At 31.1% G+C, this 16,168-nt stretch overlaps 1 protein-coding gene across 8 annotated transcripts in view; it reads left to right on the forward strand.

The window, feature by feature from the left end:
* The window catches only part of LOC145334557 (bumetanide-sensitive sodium-(potassium)-chloride cotransporter-like), a 93,790-nt gene that overhangs the window by 685 nt on the left and 76,937 nt on the right, over positions 1-16,168 (forward strand). For 7 of the 8 annotated variants that reach the window (XR_013884857.1, XR_013884858.1, XM_080180069.1 and 4 more), the window contains exons 2-4: positions 798-852; positions 1,379-1,591; positions 4,006-4,151. Coding sequence is in view for 6 of the 8 variants with exons in the window: in XM_080180069.1 (XP_080036195.1) it covers positions 801-852; positions 1,379-1,591; positions 4,006-4,151 (411 nt within the window). In the remaining 2 variants the exon portion in view is untranslated. The remainder of the gene's footprint in view (positions 1-797; positions 853-1,378; positions 1,592-4,005; positions 4,152-16,168) is intronic. The other variant, XM_080180079.1, reaches the window with a different exon arrangement.

The raw sequence follows: 16,168 nt of genomic DNA on the forward strand, positions 1-16,168 counted from the left end.
AGAAAATATTATGTGCTAGTATGTAATTTAAGAATCGTAAAACCGTCTCTTATCAAGATATCTTGTTGAAGGCTTAGTGTCAAAACGAATTATGGGTTGTCTAAATTGTACCAGGGCAGTTAAGATTTTTAGGAAAGTTAATTAATTCAAATCGTTTTATATCTAAAGATTTAAGATTATAGAAACGTCCATCTTCCTGATACTTATTTGTGAAATTCTCCATTTAAAGATTTTTAAGATTCTTGTTATTTCCTGCAATATATGTATTCAATTTCAGATTTGATGTATTGTGCTTCACATTACAATTTAGTTCTCATTTTTAATATTAATATTTTTAATTTTTACTCTTGTAGATTAGTCTATGATAGCAGTCATGAATAAAGATAGTTGAAATCAAGAAAATTACTATTTTACTATTCCTTAAATATTAATTTTAGAAATAAATCTGATTCTATTTTAAAACACAATTTCTAGCATAAAATTCACTTTACCGCTTGACAGATAGGGTTCTTTAATTCAGGGAAGCAAGCTTCTTATTTGTGTTGTGCGGGCAGATTTAAACTATAAATGGAGTGGATACGCCATTTCTTCTAGAATATTAGACTTTGACAAATGTAATCATACCTTCATAAATTATATCTGTGTTACCATCCTCTCTAAAATTTGCCAAGAGGTTATGGACACAGCCATTTGTATTATATATTCATATACTTAAACTTTTTTACAAAGTTTTGCTAAAAGGTTTTTGAAGTCTAGAACCTTTGATCCCTGCAAGACATTGGTTTATAATGGTGTGTAGAATGCCCGGAGCTGACTCTTCCACACATCAGACCTATGGCTCCAAAATATCAGGCAATAGTGTCCATACGAAACCACAGATAAAGCAAAAGCATCATTCAAACTTAAAGATGTGTGTTCTAAATTGCTAAATTTTTAACCAGTGTATTCTAAATTGCTAAATTTTTAACCAGTGTTTGGGAGCCGTGGAGCCGCCATATTTTGCTGGAGCCGGAGCCGTAATTTTAGTTAAAAACGGCTCCGGACTAGATAAATAAAGAGATTTTTTACAAATTATAATTTGGTAACTCTGTTTTGTCATGTGCAAATGCTCCTTTTAAGTTTTTCAAGTCCATTTTTATCCAAAAATTGAACATTCAAAACCTTCAAAGGTCAAAAATAAAAAATATTTTTATGGGGGGAAAAAATATGTCGAGTTTTTCTTGATTTAGGTCGGAGCCGGATCTGGAGCCGTATTTCCAGATACGGCTCCGCGGAGCTGGAGCCGCACCAAAATCAAACAACTCCGAAACGCTGTTTTTAACTGTAATTTCCCTATGACCCTGACTATTTAGAATACGGTTTTGTATGGGCACTGCAGACAAACCCTACTCTAACAACTGTGTAGAAGTGCACCCAACCCCAACCAAGGACCATCCCTATAGATCTGTGAATAACCATCCCTCCCCAAGAAAATATAATATCCACCCACCCTCCAATAACCTTCCATCCCCCACCAAAAAAGTCTCCTCCTCTCCATTCAAAAACAAAATACCCCCTTTGTTATCTCATCCCCTGTCATCCCCTAAAAAAGGTGAGGAAATTTCTGTATTTAATTAAAAGCGAAGCTTTTCTACAATAAGGGTTGGGTCCAAAAAGTTTCCTATTACCATTAATTTTAAATTTTGACTCTAGAACGAATAGGCGCTACTTAATAAGCGAAGAATCTCTGTAAACAACTCAAAATATGTTAGTACGTCCTTTGAAATATTCTCTTTCTGTGATAAATATTGTGCAGTCACTTTATTTGTCAATGTTATCGTCTCCATTTCTGAGATAAGCCTTAAGGATGTTGTCATTCTTGTTTTATGGAAGATTTTCTTGCTTCCATCCTAAATTATTAGTATGGAATATTCATATTCTAGGAGCGAAGTTGTTCTACAATTAGGGTCGGACCGTCCGCCTTGCGATAATTAAGGCACGTTATAATTGTTCAATCGATTTCAAACTATGCATGACGTTTCCTGAAACAGTTCGATATTATTTAGAAAGCGTAGCATCTCTATAATTTTCACCAGAAAGTCCGTTTTTCCGCATTTAGTAAATATTGTAAAATAATTTTTTAGATTGTGCAGTTTTCTTACTATGAAATTATGATGATTCCTAGGTCAATTAAGCACCACGTAGTAAGAGATGCATCTCTATAATAATGTCTAATAATTTGTTCGTTGGTATCAACTATTCTGTATTTTTTAGTTCTTTAAATTTTTGCTAAAATTTTATAATAATGCTTCTTTAATATTAACTTTATGTTTGTCAATGTTCTGATTGGTTCATCTTTGGTTGTCATCCTATTTTTTTTTAATTGTTAGAACTATGCTATTGGTTGTGATTTTAGAAACCTTTTTCTTGATAAACAAAAAACCAACAATCTAACAAGAACGAAAAAATCAAAAGTAGGGATGGTAATCTTAATATGCTGTACTAAGATTCAGATTCAATTTAAATGGTTGATTTTTTCAATTAAACAAAGATTTGAAACAGATTAGATCTCAAATATCCGGAGCTATCCTTGACTGATAAAAACTCTTAAAATAGTAAACCAATCGGTCAAATGTTTTATATATTACTGAAAATGTTACATAAAAATCAAAGACGTTTTCAGGTTTTTTTCTTTTTGCACAACTGCGAGGGCACGCCACTTAAAGTTAATTTACAAGAAAAATAAATATTTGACATTTAACTTGGTTAATGTATACTAAGGTATATTATTCAAACACTTTGAATAGATTTTATTGCAGTTGTATGTGGCAAAACCAGATTTTTCTGCACAGATTAACTCATTTTGCAAAATTTTATTTCTCGCTCACCGTAATTTTATCCTAAAAATATTTTGTTTTGGACATAAACATATTTTTTAAATCTCATTTCCTTTATTTGTTGCAAACATAGACAGGGAAAAAAATGGCCGATTTTAGAATCCGAATCCGGAATCGGTTTTTTTTATAGCGGATTCGGATCCTTAATTGTTAGCGTCTTGAGTTTTTTCTTTAACCCCCCCCCCCCCTTCCCTCTTTGGAGGCAAAGATCAACCCCTCCCCCCCCCCATCTACACCACCTTTCTTGTAAGAATCCAAATTCTCTCCAAAAAATTAGACGGATTGCCAACCCTAACTTCAATGCTTTACAGGTATTAAATCTTCCCTCTCAAATACCCTAAGTCATTTTTGCTTGCTATGTTTATTAGAATTTATATTCCTATACCTGGTGTTTTTTTTTGTCATCACTATTTTGATCATTGTCAATAAATATCATTTGATTATTAATTTAGTAAAAATTTGACTTTCCAATGTAAAGGATGGTTTTGGGAACATTGAAAAGATTATTTTCAATCCGTGAATCCTATGACGTCAAGGATATAGACCAGAAAAAGGGTAAGAATAGGCTTTTATGCCACAAAAGTTAATCCTTTATTCCATATTTCATTCCCTTTACAGAGGTCGCAGCTTGCGTTAAGCTGTTATGTGCGTCAGTTACAGTTTTAATGAAAAAAATTTTAACTTCTTCGATTTTTAAAGATCATAAAACAGAGGGAAACGTATTTTTTTCTCGGATGCTTTTTAGGATAGACGCCTTATTTTTAGGAGGAATATTTTGCAAAATTCTTAGCATAATTAAATTTTTGTTTAGTAGACCCTCAGTAATGTTATATTGAAAATATAAAAATTAAATTTACCAGCCTCCTATTAAAAAAGAAAACTTATTTTTCTTTTTAAGATTTCCTTGAAAATCTTATCTGAACCTCGTTTTTAAGTCAATAATTAAAGTAGGAGAAAAAAAATAAAACTTATTTTGTACCTCTGTTAGTTCTGTTTTTACTTTGCTACTTATGTTAGTTGTCATCCTAGTTTATCTTCGTTTGTTATTTCTAAATCTATCCTTGTTTCCTTTGTCCTGACTTTTTAACACCGAAAAATCAAATTTATCATTCCTACATATTGTTTTCAGGCGATGAAAAATTGTCCGCAAGATTTAGCCTGCGGCGGGTTCTCAGCGCTGAAATTGAACCGCCCGCCGCGCCGCAATCCACGGGTGCCTGCTTGTACGTGATCAGCGAGAATGTCAAGGTGGGGGAGGAAGGTGGCGCAATTCAGGTGGGTGCGAAAAAAAGTATTTTAGCATAAATTTTACTTTCTATATTAGGTCCTAGGTATATTTTATATCTTGAAAAAAAATCATCCTTAAGTATTCAAATTTAATTTTTTGTTGTCTAAAAAAGCTAAGTAAACCCGGCTTAAATTGCAATTTGCAATATTGTCATTTGCTGAAAATTTACCACACGCTCGTAAAATGTTATAATAACACACACACACTCATACCCTTTATTTATAACCCCATGGCCTTTTCCAACCATCATTTGTAGGTCTTTGTTATACCCTATATCCTCTCCCCATTTAACAAAACTTACTTTTTTCTCTCCCACATGGAATAACTTGTTATAGCCGGATTGGAAAAGTCTGCTCGTAGCTCTCGGTCCTGTCGCCCGTCCAATTTTTTATGCTATTATACCTTTATTAGTGCAGGAGGCATTTTTTAGAGAGTGTGAGAGGGATAGGGGGAGAGTGGGGGAGGGAGAAAGGGTGATTGACATGGAGAGGGAAAGAGAATTGGGCAAATAGATTTAATACGGGAAACGGAGAAGGTATTTCAGTATTTATACTCGCATATCTTTCTTTACTCTTTTTAATTTGTCCGTCCAATATATCTCAAATTCTCTTACCTTACTTTAGTTCTCCTTACTCTTTACCTAAGTTAGCTCGCTAGACCTTCCTTAGAAATCAATTCTAGCAAGTGTTTTATATTACATTATAGGAAAATAGTTTATTTATTTTATAATTAAAATTATATTCCTCTACAACTTTTTAAAAAATTGTATCTATTAAGATTAGAAATGTTAAGTATCCTTTCTGAGTAAAAAAAAGTTTTCCCCATACTTTAAAAAATTGTTTAATGTTTTAATATTAGTTAGTTATCATATTCAAGTTTTAACTAGAATACTTTGTATGGTCTATGTTTTTTAATGTTAGGTTATTACTTTATTAATGTTAAAGTATTGTGGAAAAGTTTAAATTATTAATATTGAGGTAAATATATTTTCAAAACAGCTTGTTTTAACTGGCCTAATTGTTATTTATCAATAACTCTAACAATTAAGACATGACTCATATTTAGTTTATCATTTTGAATTGCAATATCATAATTGTTAATTTGTTTTAAAAATTGAATTAAGGGGGGGGGGAAGTTCTGACACATTTGCGTAAACGGTGAGTATAGGCTTTATCTTTGGACTGAGAGGATAGGTTATTAGGGATAAAATCATTCTTATATGATGAATTTCCCCCAGATTTAAGATTTTTTGGATAGGCCTCCAGGTTCCGGAGCTCCAGGCCTCCAGGTGGTCTCTGTACAGGTAAAAATGAAAAAAAAAAAATTTTTTTTAAGTTAAAAATCAACTTATAAAACAAAATATGCATATTTTTTCTTCAAATATGTGAATAATATTAAAAAAGATGCATATTTTGTTTTATAAGTTGACCTGTAACTTTAAAAAAAAAAATTTTTTTTTTCATTTTTACCTGTACAGAGACCACCTGGAGGCCTGGAGCTCCAGAACCTGGAGGCCTATCCAAAAAATCTTAAATCTGGGGGAAATTCATCATATAAGAATGATTTTATCCCTAATAACCTATCCTCTCAGTCCAAAGATAAAGCCTATACTCACCGTTTACGCAAATGTGTCAGAACTTCCCCCCCCCCTTAATCGTGGGCACATAGCGTGATATAATTACCTAATCAATCATTGGAAAATCATTGTTTGTACTTTTGATTAGTTAGGTAAAGACATTAGCTGGTATTTTGTTGTAATTTAAACCATATTCCCCATAATTTGAAATTTGTATTTGATAATAATATTCCCTAAATATTATTTTACAAGTATGAAAAAAGTCTGAACTGGTTAACAATGCCTAAAATAACATTTTTATTAGCTAAGCTACTCGATACAAGTCTATATTTTGAAAATCTGTAGTGTATTTTGATTATCATCCGAGGAGATAGACGATAAAATATCCATAATTATTTTCACTTGCAAAATATAGCATTTAAGTACTGTGAATGAATTTTAAAGAAAATCTTTAAGTACAAAATATAATATGCATTAAATTAAATATAAAGTACATCAAAATACATATTTTACAATGAATAAATGCAAAAAATGACACAAAAAAGTTTTCGGGGGGGGGGGGGGTTGAGTGTATTGGAGTAGTAAAACATTACATGCTGAGCTTTTTAGAATTTCATTTTATTAGGAGCAAAGAAGTCTTAAAAATACCCTTTTTATAAATATAGAAAAATCTAAAGATTTATCAAGATTTAACTACGATTTTAATTCGTGACAAGTTATTGTGTAAACCATTTTCACTGATTTTATCAACTTAATTTGTTTTTTACAACCTCCCCCTTCATCCCCCTATAATCTTGGGTAGGTGAAAATCCATTTAATTTGATGTTAAGAAAATTGTCATGTAACTTTTTTTTGGCTTTAAATTGGTGGTTGTTTATAGCCCAGGGTGCTGTAATGGTATTTACAGCTTTCCTTCTGACAGCGTGATAAGTATTAGTAGTTCGTGAACCTTACACACATATCTATACACTATATACTCCTCTTTTAGACCTTTATAGAGAGTACATTTAGTCTAAACATCAAAGAGCAGCTTTCTATTTTACCGGCATATTCGGCAGATATCAGCTGATTTTTAACATTATTCACCCCTGTTTAGAAAAGTACACCCTTGGATTTTCCACCCCTTGCAAAGATGTTTGTTCAGGGCTGGGGTTGGGGGGATGACTCATCCCCCCTTTTATAGTATTGCACTCCCTTAAGAGGCTGGCCGAAAAAAGGGGAAATATGAAGGGAAATTGGGAAGTTGTCATTTTTCTGACTAAGGGAATTTTTCCTTTCTATTGACTATTTCTGAATATTATTTATTAACATATTCATTTAGTAGTGATTGTTTGTTTCTTTAAACATCTAATACAATATTTTTAGCTGTTAATGTCAACTTTCATAAATATTAAATAACCAAAGTGAATTATTATTTTTTTTTAATTGTGAGTGAAAGATTTTGATTATATGTTTTAGTTTAATGCAAAAAAAAGAGTAAAAAAGTGAACATGTAATTGTTACTATAGCCAACACAAAAAATCGTATTTGCACCTTTTTTCTTTTTGGTCGTTGTATTCTTTGCAAGGAGAAAGTAATGCACAGTTTAATGTGTTTTTGTGTATGGGTGTGTGTGTGTGTGTGTTTGAGTATGTGTGGAAAATTGTGTGTTTAGTTTGAAAATGCAATTTCTTGTCTGGTTAGAATTGCATGATCATGTCAGAGACCCGCGAGTGCCGGTTCAATTCTTCACAATTTTTTACATGCAGTGTGCGTTCTATTGTGCTTAGGTTCTCAATCTCATCTTATCATTCTTTTTGTAACTTTATATATTATGTTAAGTAGGAATAATTATTTTCAATTTACAGAACACCTCTGTAACTAATTACAACTAACTTTGTCCGTATGTCTATACAGCCAGGACTATTAGATTTCAGTTGGATTCTTTATGGGTGTCATAGATTTATTATTATTTACTCTCTCTTGATTTTGATATTCCTTAAAAGATACTCCAGTTGTTGGTTTTAATTTGATTTTTAAAAATCAAATTTGTTAATTTATCATTTCTATTTAACTTTTTATATCAGTTATTATAACTTTAATTTATTAACTGCATCTTATTGCTATGAATATTGACATCCTTGTTATTGCTTCACTTGTATGGCGCACAACGAGCTTGCTCTATATTTTTTCAAACTATCTAAATTTCTGCCCTTTTTAGGCCTCAACTAAATATTTTATAGAATATTATTTATTGGATATGAAAAGTACCTATCTTTTATGGATTCTTTGTAATTAAATATACGTTTTTCACATAACGGAGACAGGATTAATGTGAAGATCCCTTATTTCCAAGTATATGGTACATTTAGATACATTCTTGTAAGCTTAAAAAGCAAAACAGCGGTTGGGTATTTCGAAATAAAATTTGTGTTAAACAAGGATGACAACATCTACAAGAAGCGCAATACAAAAAAAAATATGCATTTTTAAACAGACAGAGGAAATCAAGCACATGTCCACCAAAGATATGTGAAAATTACAGAGTAGCTTTGTTAATAAAAACACCAACTCAAAATATGTTGTTGTTGATTTTTCATCCTCTAACTTTATGAATTTTTTTTTTCTTCTCATTTTTATAGTATTCTCTAAATTATAAGATACTTGGAATTACAGGATCTCCACTGAATCTGGTCTCCCATTATATTTCATTGCATTAGGATTTCTATGAATTTTAGTTCAAAATAAGTCATTGATTATTTTATTTTATCATAGTACAACTCTACTAACGTCATTTATTTTATTATTGGTTTTCTTTTATTTATGTGCACCATGACGTTGTTGTATGTAGAAGTTTTAGCATTAAGCCAAACCCATAACCTCTTGTCATTTAATGTAAATTATGTTTTATTAACGTATACATACATTTATTTCAATTAAATCTCCAAAAAATATATTTTTGACTTCCCTCATAGTTTGCCGTCGAGCACAGAAACCCCCTTATCTTATTATTTAAAAAAAATGTAGGGTGTTAGTGTATAGTTTTTCGTGTGTTTGTTTTAGTTTAGTTTTATCTTTTTGATGGGTAAAGAGTGGCCCACACAGGGTTAGGGCACCAAAGGGGTTAGACTCATTTATGTATTTTCAGATTTTTTTTAAGTAGGTTGGAGTTGGTGCTCGCTAAGCACTTTTGGGAAAAGGACTAATACTTTATTTTCAAATCTTAACCCTCTCATTTTGAGAAGAAAACATTTGTTAATGCTAAAATTGTGATTTTTCTCAGGGAGGGAGGGGACATTATTGGGCTGTTAAGTTAGTATCGAAATTTTTATAATACCGTTTTCGTATTCGTTGGCTTAAAAAATTTGTTGACTTAATTGAATTTTGATCGGTAGGCTCATTAAGTTGAGAGTCCAAACGTTTTAACAACTATTTGTAATATAAAGATGGGTAATTTTGTGAATCATAATTTTGAATGTAAACCAACTTATCAACGATTGTCTTACCCCCTTTATATCCCTGATTTCTAAATGTGTTGTGTAGGTTGTTAATTAAGGCATTAATTAAATTATCCATAAAATTACATTAACATAGTTAGCATAAAAGAATAGTTCCAACAATGGCATTTTCCAAATGGAGCTACTTAGTATTATGAATTTTAATATGGGTATAACAAACTTTTTTCATTTAATAACTTTCGTGTAACGATTCTTGGGTTTTAAAATCTAGTTTTTCTGTATAGAAAATCTTTACATGCCAAATATTTTATTCAGTCTTTATAATTGAAGTCAAAGTGGCCGTTAAACCTGAAATTTGAATCATACCTTCTTAATACAATTTTATGAGAGTGCTTTTGTCCGAGGGCCAAACGTTGAGTAAAACGCGTCTGCAAGTTGTCTGGTAGGTATCTGATGTTACCTTTGTCGTGGTATATTAAAGACGTTATTTTTGTTCATAAACAGTAGATGGAATGCCTTGGCCCATAGTGCACTACATGCACAATTTATGAATTATTTTGCTTTCTAGAAAAATATCGTGCAATCAAAAAGTGTCTGTATCTGGGCTTAAAATCATAGATGATAAAATGCCACATCGGACAAAAAAATGCTTAAACATTATCGCATTTTTTTAGTTGCTCCTTTTAAAAAAACTCTCTTGATTTATTACCAAGACTGACTCAAATTTTCCTTATTCGCTAACTTCTATTTTTGCATTAAAATACAAAAAAAAATCTAGACTTTTTTCTCGAAAATTAAAAAAAAAAAAACTTAAATTTACATTGCCAATTAGCACATATTTTACATAATAACTCGGTCGTTTCAAAAGAATTGAATTATTTCTTTTAATATTTTGCTAAAACGATTTGATATTTACTAGAGAAGCAATTGTATAAGTCAAGGTTTCGTAGGTGAGAAAGTTTCTTTCTCGTATTCATTCGAATCCAGTGGATATGAACCGGTTCTCATCCATACGAAAAAACTATGTCTAGCATCGTATTATATCCAGTTTTCTACGAATATAGAAATGTACAATCTTATAATTGTACATTCTATATCCGCGGAAAGCCGTTTATAATTCGATACGAGAAATAACTATTACACGTTCTCGTTCTCTTACTTCAATTACCACTCAAATTAGTTTTATGAATATGACGCAGTGGATAATTTCTAATGTGTTTATTCTTGTTATCTTGGAAATTTTTAACTTGAAAGGACAATAAAAAACTGATTAGCTCTACTTCCGCTTTATATTTAAATCATGTAGCTTCATTTATATGATTATGATTTTATTTACCATTTCCATATAATTGAAGAAAATGTTAATCACAGTTTAACATTTGTTACTACTTTTTAATTTGAAATAATTAATTTCAATAACTTTATGATAATTGACAAAATTTATTGATTTTTCATAGAAATTATACCTCTATAAGTTGCATAATGTTAATTGAATACCTGGTAAATTTAAAAAAAAATTAACTTTCTTACTATAAATCTCCGTAAGATATTTAAAAATTTGGAATATTTTGTTCGTTTAGATTAATTCAAGGGGGGGGGGGGGCGAAAGTGACACTTTTTGAAACCAAAACTAATAGTCAACAAAGGAACTCAACTAAAAAAAAGAGTTACAGGTCTGAGATTTTGCATGGCAGTTGCTTTATAGGGGTACAATATGGAACTGTGAAGAAACGGTGGCGCAACCGCCGAAAACCGCCGTTTCCCGCCGAATTTTTTTTGCCTTTTCTCGGCGGTTTTCGGCGGTTGCGCCGCCGTTTCTTCACAGTTCCACATTGTACCCCTATAAAGCAACTGCCATGCAAAATGTCAGACCTGTAACTCTTTTTTTTAATTGAGTTCCTTCGACTTTTAGTTTTGGTTTCAAAAAGTGTCACTTTCGCCCCCCCCCCTTGTTACAGTAGCCTTCTTGTCTAGAGTTTGTTTATTTTATCTAACTGAACTTTAATTTTCAAATCCAAATAAAAAGGATTTAAACATATTTAGATAAGCAAGAAAATTAATTTGATAATAGTTATTTCTCGTATCGTATTATAAACGGCTTTCCGCGGATATAGAATGTACAATTATAAGATTAAAACTAGTTTTTTTAGCCCCGAGGTGCCGGAGGCACCGGCTAAAAAAACTGGTTTTAATCTTATGATTGTACATTTCTATATTCGTAGAAAACTGGATATAATACGATGCTAGACATAGTCTTTTCGTATGGATGAGAACCGGTTCCTATCCACCGGATTCGAATGAATACGAGAAAATGTTTTATGCTAGCAGATTTTTTGTTGGTGTAAAACATTTTATCCGTCTCATGTTACTACAAAAAGATTAAGTAAGATATTTTAACAGTATGTTTAATAGTAGCGTGGCTACTTTAGAAAATGATTAGCTGCTTCGCCCCTTGCTTCTAGGGGAGGGCAAGATAGGCAATGAAAATAGCCTAAAACCACAACTTTATAATATAGAATTTATAGTCTGAAAAAAGTATATAAAAGTAGATTTGAATCAATAAGTTTGTATTATGATTATAATTCCTGCGCTACTCACGGACTTGAATGTTTTTGTTTATTGTAGAAATAATTGTCATTGAAAAGAACAAGTGTCTTCTTTATTTTGTATGTCAGAATTAGCCCTCGATCTAATTAAAGTTTTTTAATTTGTGTTTCTTATAAGAATGATCAATAGTTTTTTATTTTATATGCAAAAAGAATCCCAAGACTTGCAATAGTAGAGCTTATTCACTCAAAACTTGCAAGAGATCTTAAGTAACTTTAAAGAGAACCATCTAGTTTATATTATATAGTTTATATTGAAACTTTGATTGTACTAAATGCTTTTTTATTTTCGAACGTAAGTGTCTTTGTCAGTAGGAAGGTAGTCTTTTCAAAACTAGAAATGATAAAAAAATTCTTCGCGATTATAAAATTTATATTATGCAAACTTACAATAAATCAATATTTATCATAGAAAGGTTGAACTAAGAAAATAGGTTTTCATTCAGTAATCAATTCAAATCAATAAAATGACAAGTGCAGAAATTTGTAATAATATTGCAATCCAATTCTATACATTTTAGTGTTTGACAGTTAAGATCTTGCATACTTCTGAACCAATTTAGGTTTTCATTCTAGGAAAGCTTTATATAGGACCCGACCCAGGATTGTTTTAGGCCATTTTTCTCCCCCTCATCAATCCTTCACATATAGAACTCTTAGATGCTAAAGGTGCATCCGTTATTGATTGAAATCAGTGAGTATTTAAGTACTTAAGAATTCAATCACCTTAATATGTTATCATTTAAAGTCATGTTAAGTTTTAATCCAAATATATGATTATTATTTGAGCTTCTGAGTCCAATTGATGACGAATAAGTAGATTTCTAATTCCCTTCTTTATCAGTAGTACAATGACAATGTTCTGGTTTTTTTTCTATTTAGAGTTTTGTATATGGAAAAAAGCACATTCATGATTTCTAGGGGCTCTGAATACGGAGTAATAGCCTCAAACCATCCTATGAAATATTTAAAGCTTTCCTAAACTGGAAACTCATCGGTTCAGTGGTTAGCAAGATCATAACTGACAAACTAAAGCCGTAATATTTTACATAATAGCACATTAGGGACATCGTTAAGTATGAAAGGTACAATGAAAATCTTAGATATTGTTATTTCGATTATTAATCTATTTTATTTAGCCTTAATAATTTTAATCTGTAGCCGTAATACACCCCTGAAGTGAATACCTAGATAGGTGAGTCCTCATTTCCGTTTAGTATTTTAAACGCATGATTTCACAAAAGCATGCAAGCAATATGCAATAATACGAGTTTTTTCAAGATGAAATATAAGGTACAGCAGATAATATCGCAATAATATACAATAATAAAAATTCCAGTATGGCTTCGAAACTGATTAATATCCGCTGGATTAGAACCGATTCTAAGCCATGCTGAAAAAACAATGTATCGTATCGTATTAGATCCAGTTTAATACGAATATAAAAATGTACAATCATAATATTAAAACCAATTTTAATCTTCTAATTGTACATTTTCATATATTTGCGGAAAGCTGTTTATAATACGATGTGATAAATATCTATACCGTTATATATGTACGGAATTGTGGACTCACCTCTCAAATTGGTTATCATTACAACACATTATTGATAAGGTGAACTTTCATTTCCGATATAAATTCTACAACGCAAATGTAATTTTCACATCTTCAATATAAAATCGGATTCAGAAATTTTTAAACAAATTCCTATGATTAACCATGTAAGTTTTTTCATTTCATTTCTTTTTTTGATAATGGATTCTTATATTAATGCTTCGCTACTTATGGATGTTGACATCCTTGTTTATCTAAAAATTTGATTTTTATATGTTTTTCTTTTTATTTCAACTTTGGTAATATAATTTGATAGAAATTCAATGCGCTTATAATTTTTCTAAGATAAATACCTATGGTGCATTATTTGCCAAATGTACCACTTTTCTGCACTACCTCTCCGATTTTGTTAATACTCTATATTTTGGTCCGTTGGGTCATTCAAGGATGCTGGATGGCCAAAAAAAAGTTTCAGAGTCCCTGGATGTCTAGATATCTAGCTATCTATGAAGGTAGGTAACAAAAATGTAAAAAACACCCATTTTTTCACAATTTTGAAAATTAATTTTTTCATCAATCTTACATTCAATCTATACATTTTATACACCAAAATGATCGTTTATTCATGTAAAAAGCGCACATAATGCTATTTTGGCCAAAACTCTAATTTTACAGGGTGTCCAACAAAAAGTGTATTTTGGATATCTAGCGTAATACCCAAAATACCTGTCCAAAAAAAATCATTTTTTTTGGCTTAAATCCTGTGTTTTATCTGTGTGCATGTGTGGTATATAACGGTTCGGACCACCCGGGACTATAAGGTTGTCAAATTTCACTTTGGAACACCCTGTAAATGTGATTTTTGCTTCTGTAGAGCTAAAACTTGGTCCAAATTGGCTATTTTTTTCAAATTACTCTAATATGTGTATTAGTATGTTTGGCCATAGTGTTTTCTGACCAGATCAATAATTTCATATTTTTTGGACACCCTGTATTTTCAAAAAAAGAGAAAATTTTTTTTTGTTTTTTTTAAAATTTTTTTTCTTTTTTTAAGTTACTTAAAACTGTCATATAGATACAGATTTTGACTAATAACAATAATATTTGCCTATTTTACAAATTTTTACACTTTTGGGACACCCTGTGCATGTTTTTGAAAAATGATGGTTTTTGCCCATTTATGGGGGGAAGGAGTCGTTTTAGGGCCATAGACTATTTCTTCATTTTTGTACAACTTTTCAAGACACATCATTTGTTATTTATGCAAAAACCGCAAAAACCGAACCGTTTTGCGGTTATTTACCGCCAAAGGCAGAATTTTTTACGTTTTTTGCCGTTCTCGAGGTTCTAATGGGCATTTGTGGTAAGAAGACGTTGATTTATCAAGATAACTGTGAAATACTTTTATTTAGGCATTTTAATTTACTAAATTTCATGTGAAGTAAATTTTTTTGTATATCCAACCGATTTTTGTCAAAAGGCATTTCAAATGCACATGATTTATGTTTCTTTTATCACTTATGTTATAGCAATTATTTATGTTATATTCACTTCATTTTCTTGTTTTAACAATTGAAATCCATCTCGACGAAAAACTGTTAGCTGCACACAAAATTTTACTTAATATGAAATTTAGTAAATTAAATTACCTAAATAAAAGTATTTAAGAGGGATCTTGATAAATCAACGTTTTCTTACCACAAATGCCCATTACAACCTCCGGAACGGCAAAAACGTAAAAAAATTCCGCCTTTGGCAGTGAATAACGGCAAAACGGTTCGGTTTTTGCGGTTTTTGCATAAATAACAAATGATGTGTCTTGAAAAGTTGTACAAAAATGAAGAAATAGTCTATGGCCCTAAAACGACTCCTTCCCCCCATAAATGGGCAAAAACCATCATTTTTCAAAAACATGCACAGGGTGTCCCAAAAGTGTAAAAATTTGTAAAATAGGCAAATATTATTGTTATTAGTCAAAATCTGTATCTATATGACAGTTTTAAGTAACTTAAAAATAGAAAAAAAATTTTTAAAAAATCAAAAAAAAATTTTCTCTTTTTTTGAAAATACAGGGTGTCCAAAAAATATGAAATTATTGATCTGGTCAGAAAACACTATGGCCAAACATACTAATACACATATTAGAGTAATTTGAAAAAAATAGCCAATTTGGACCAAGTTTTAGCTCTACAGAAGCAAAAATCACATTTACAGGGTGTTCCAAAGTGAAATTTGACAACCTTATAGTCCCGGGTGGTCCGAACCGTTATATACCACACATGCACACAGATAAAACACAGGATTTAAGCCAAAAAAAATGATTTTTTTTGGACAGGTATTTTGGGTATTACGCTAGATATCCAAAATACACTTTTTGTTGGACACCCTGTAAAATTAGAGTTTTGGCCAAAATAGCATTATGTGCGCTTTTTACATGAATAAACGATCATTTTGGTGTATAAAATGTATAGATTGAATGTAAGATTGATGAAAAAATTAATTTTCAAAATTGTGAAAAAATGGGTGTTTTTTACATTTTTGTTACCTACCTTCATAGATAGCTAGATATCTAGACATCCAGGGACTCTGAAACTTTTTTTTGGCCATCCAGCATCCTTGAATGACCCAACGGACCAAAATATAGAGTATTAACAAAATCGGAGAGGTAGTGCAGAAAAGTGGTACATTTGGCAAATAATGCACCCTATGTATATGTATATGAAAAACTGTTTTAGCGGTAGTGATCACCCATATAGCCTTTGGACAATTATATGAGTTTGCATTTCATACCATGTTGTTGTTATAAACAATTGTATTAGTTTCTCAAG

Source organism: Acartia tonsa, chromosome 2 (genome assembly GCF_053477335.1).
Source record: "Acartia tonsa isolate MP-2025a chromosome 2, ASM5347733v1, whole genome shotgun sequence".
Lineage (NCBI taxonomy): Eukaryota > Metazoa > Arthropoda > Copepoda > Calanoida > Acartiidae > Acartia > Acartia tonsa.